The sequence below is a fragment of the Etheostoma spectabile genome, chromosome 15 (assembly GCF_008692095.1).
Source record: "Etheostoma spectabile isolate EspeVRDwgs_2016 chromosome 15, UIUC_Espe_1.0, whole genome shotgun sequence".
NCBI lineage: Eukaryota > Metazoa > Chordata > Actinopteri > Perciformes > Percidae > Etheostoma > Etheostoma spectabile.
This window is the reverse complement of record NC_045747.1, coordinates 4,112,624-4,117,017: the sequence shown is the minus strand read 5'-3', so window position 1 is coordinate 4,117,017 and position 4,394 is coordinate 4,112,624. Positions and strand designations below refer to the sequence as shown.

The window sequence follows — 4,394 nt, the reverse complement described above, 5'->3', positions numbered from 1 at the left end:
AATTATAACTGTCTCATCGGTATCAACAAATCCAGGACAACATCAGACACGATAAACGGAAACAACCTCTTGTAGTTTCACGAAATTACATTTGATCTTAATGCAATTTACAATCACTTGGCGTCCAGTGGTTTTATTTTCTTCAGTGCCTAGACAACACAGTCAGATAATCTAGTTTTAATACACCGTGTTCTGGCCAACTGTTGGTTGACAACCTCCAGTACCATGCACAGGCAAACAGTGGTGAGCAGTGAATAAAGCTTGTTAAACGTTTCTGTGAATACATCTGTCATTTAATGAAAGCTTTGCCAACACAAAGAAAATATCACGTTACACAGTCTCGACAGGGCAAACCATTGGGGAAGGGGTAGACACATGAACACACACACACACACACACAAGGGCACACAAATACAAATTTACCCATGTAAAAAACACAGATAATAACACAGGCAGTAATATGAAGGGATAAATCACCCACATTAAACACACAGACGTACACACAGACACACCTAACACTTCTCCTTCTTCCACTGCAAAGCCAGACAAATTATAATCCATGGACCAATCATATTTTCCTATAATCCCAGTGAGCCAATGAAACAGCTTGTTTACAAAGTTCAAATGTATTTGGCCAGAAACAGACGTTGGCTACAAATGCCCACACAACAATGTACTGTATGTAACACACACACACACACACACACACTAACACACACATACATACATACACACACACACACACACACACACACACTTGTTGTATGAGCTCCCACAGTAAGAAAAAGTAAAAGAGGTGGAGATATATTTCACCACAACAACAAAGCTGTCATTTGTAGCCTTTTTATCAGTATCAATGTCAAAATTACTGTTACTTCGGTCTAGTATGATCTGCAGTTCATGCCCTATTTGTGACAACCTCCGAAAGGGAGTAAATCCCCACCATAGTTGGTGACAGCCGGAGCCACTGGGAGCTATCCACTTTGAGCTTTATTTTGGCTCTTCAGAAACTTATGGGTGATGTCACGGAAACTAGGTCCATATTTTATACAGTCTATGGGTGTTACTCACGTGAATAAAGTATTTCTGATTCTGATTCTGATTCTGATGCCTCCTGAGGATATTATGTATTGTCCGTTGCATTTTTGGATCCTCCCGAACTATTCATCATTGTGGAAGAGGTCGGAGAGAAACCTGTTCTCAATTCCTCTGCACATCTGGCATATACTGCAGAATTGACAATCAAGTTTACTTGACTTGAAATTCTGTTAAAATCCCAATAAGCATGTTCAAAATGATGCTGGATTAAAACATAGGCTACTTTTTGTTTCACCAAAACTTGTCATTAAAAGAATGAGCATTGCATGAAACCATACATTGTCAGGAATCAAATTAGATCTATTACAGTAATTTCATCATCTTCAATTCAGAGTTGTTTGAAACTTGAATACAAGACCCAACTACTGCACGCATGTCTCTCTGATCCATGAAGAACGCCACTGTGTGTGTGCGTGTGTGTGTGTGTGTGTGGGGTTTTTGTGTGTGTGTGTGTGTGTGTGTGTGTGTGTACATACCACCATAATTAAATGTGCATGAGTAAATGAAATGAGAGTCGTTGTCAGGGAGTTAGTGAAACGGTATTTGGGGGACTTCCAGGAAATAAAAAGAAAGTGATTTCTTTTCTTGATAGCATGTTTCTTTGGCAACACCAACAATGCATGCCAATACGCGCGACCTGGATGTGTAGGGTGTGTGCTCCAACTTGTAACAGCATCAACGAATTTCACTCATTCATGAGCAACATTTAGCAACATTCAAGGCTTTTTGTTGTTGCTTTCTTTCAGCTTTTCTCACCCTGACCCTGTGTTGTGCTGCATGTAGTTGTGTGTTTGTATTTTTGTAGTTGCTGTGACAGAGCATGTAACATGGTGTTCTAGTTCCTCATAGCTGAGGCCTTTTGTTTTCCTGTTATCAGGCAACAAGTCAGGCTAAAGTAGCATGTGCAACTGCAGGGCCGTATAGAAATGAGTGAGGTCCTGATTCTTTTTCTTTTATTGGAGCCAATTTATTCCAATTCTGGACAAGCAAAATTCAAATTACACAAACTCATTAACTATAATGAAATGCGAAGGGACCTGTTGCCAAAAATACTTTTATAACAGTTGCAAAATTTGCTACTTTATAGTTGTATTTCCTCTTATGTCGGGAAGACTATTGTACTGTTTATTCCACTACATTTATTGGACACTATTGGTTACTTTTTACATTGAAAACATGATATACAGTACTTGTATTGTATGATGCAGTACTATACTAATCTACCCAGTAGTATACAAAGTATCTACAATTGGCTCCACATTGAAGAACCACAACATTAAAATGTTTACATGTATTTGTTACTGATAAAATAATATTCTATCAAAACATATCCCTTTGGACTCCCTGACAACTCAGTTGGTAGGGTGGGCACCCGTATTAAAGGTTTGCTCCCTGATGCAGGGGGTCATGGTTCAACTCCAACCTGCAGACCTTTGCTACATGTCATTCCCCTTTCATGTCTTCAGCCGTCCTGTCAAAAATAAAGGCTGAAAATACCCCCAAAAAATCTTTAAAAAAAGACAATCATAGCACTTTGAAATAAACCATTCTTTATTTGATAATGTGCTCAGGTAGGCGGTGTGGCCCGGAGTCTCGCCCGCACAGATAGCTTTCAATAGCTGCCAGTTTCAGGTGGGGTTTTTTTGGTTAGTTTTTTCTGAAATAATTACCGGTGACCTCATTGCTGTCAATGGCAATGTGCAACTGTTGTAATATGTTCACCCTGAGCTACAGTATACAGTAGTGCAGCAGATATGTTTAGTGTAACAAGAAACTTTGATAAAGTGGTAAACATACAAGTTTTATTGATTCTCACACAGGGCTGAAAGTCCACAGTTGATGCAGCGGGTCTGTGTTTTGGCCGTCAGTCAGAGTTATGATGAGTTATGTTTGGTAAGTGTGTGTGTGTGTGTGTGTGAGTGTGTGTGTGTGTGTGTGTGTGTGTGTGTGTGTGCGTGTGTGTGTGTGTGATGTCTATCTATCTTTTACCTGTGTCTATATGGCTGTAACTTTTCCATAACCCAGACAACAGCACCGCCTAGTGGACACATTAAGTCATCTTATCCTCCAGTCTGCAGCCATACACTCTTGCAGTAGTCACCAAAGTTTTAGCCTAAAACCTTAGTGACTACTGCAAGAGTAACACAAGAGACAGTTGTCATGATTATGAATTAGAAGCAGGAAACCCTAACCTCAACCAATCGAGCTACTTTGTAGAGCTGGCCTTGGTATGTGTGAACATTTTTAAAACTAAATTGAGATACGCATTAATTAAGAAAAAAAGAAACCACACACACACACACACTTACACACAGTTGAACAACGTTGTTTTATCTTCATTTAGGGGGAGGGTTAACTTAGTAAGAAGGATGATATCGCTGTTAGAAACTTTATGGAGTGTCCGCATCCGGAACCTTAGAAGAGGGAAGACTTTACCGGGAGGACAGAACAATAGCGCAAAGATGTCAGACGTACCAGATAATGCAAATGAGCGTAAGTTGTTTCTAATTCGTGTTTGGGACGTTAAGACAATATAGTTAGTTGACTCGCAATTTGTTATATATATTGCCTTTACTGTAAGGTTGTGGTGGGCTATAAACAAACGTTTCTGTTACTGTGGCAACACTGTCACTTGCAATAGTCCTTAGTAAATAAATTTCAGGGATATCCAAGGAGGATATCAGTTAACGTTAGCTAAAATATCATTGCATAGCTACGTGCAGTTTAGTGTCCCAAATTCCCCGTACCGTAACCCTACCCTAACCTTATCCTAACCCTATCCTAACCATAACCACTTGAGGTCAAATGCCTAACCTCAACCAATCGAGCTACTTGGTAGAGCAGGTCTTGGCGTGGCCGTAGTGGAATTCGGGACACTAAACTGCACGTATGCCAAGTACTTCTTCATATTCATGGTCTGGTGCTGCTGGCTGATTTAAAAGAAAAAGAAAAATTAAACAGAACTTGCCAGTGAAGTTTAATGACGCACTTACTAAAGTGTTTCTCATGACGTCACAGCTTTTAACGTGAGATAACGAAGTCAGCGGATAAATGTCATTGCAGAAATGTGTTGCCTACACAAGATACATTAAATAGACATGGCTACTTAAACCGTAAAGTTACTGAATGTATATTGTAAAATGAAACGCCACACCACTCTTTGACGTGTCCTTATAACACAGTTCTCAGCCTCCAGAATCAGTGTGGTAAATGACAAAATTTACTATCTTTTGTTTACTGATAACATACCACAGCTAACCATATTGTTCGGCAGATAATACATTTAGAAAATTTTG

General features: G+C 39.5%; 1 protein-coding gene across 1 annotated transcript in view; it reads left to right on the top strand.

Moving 5' to 3' along the window:
* The first annotated feature begins 3,398 nt into the window (after positions 1-3,398).
* The window catches only part of nubp1 (nucleotide binding protein 1 (MinD homolog, E. coli)), a 10,397-nt gene continuing 9,401 nt past the window's right edge, over positions 3,399-4,394 (top strand). Inside the window, exon 1 of the mRNA XM_032537661.1 lies at positions 3,399-3,591. Coding sequence (XP_032393552.1) covers positions 3,468-3,591 — 124 coding nt within the window. The 5' untranslated portion in view covers positions 3,399-3,467. The remainder of the gene's footprint in view (positions 3,592-4,394) is intronic.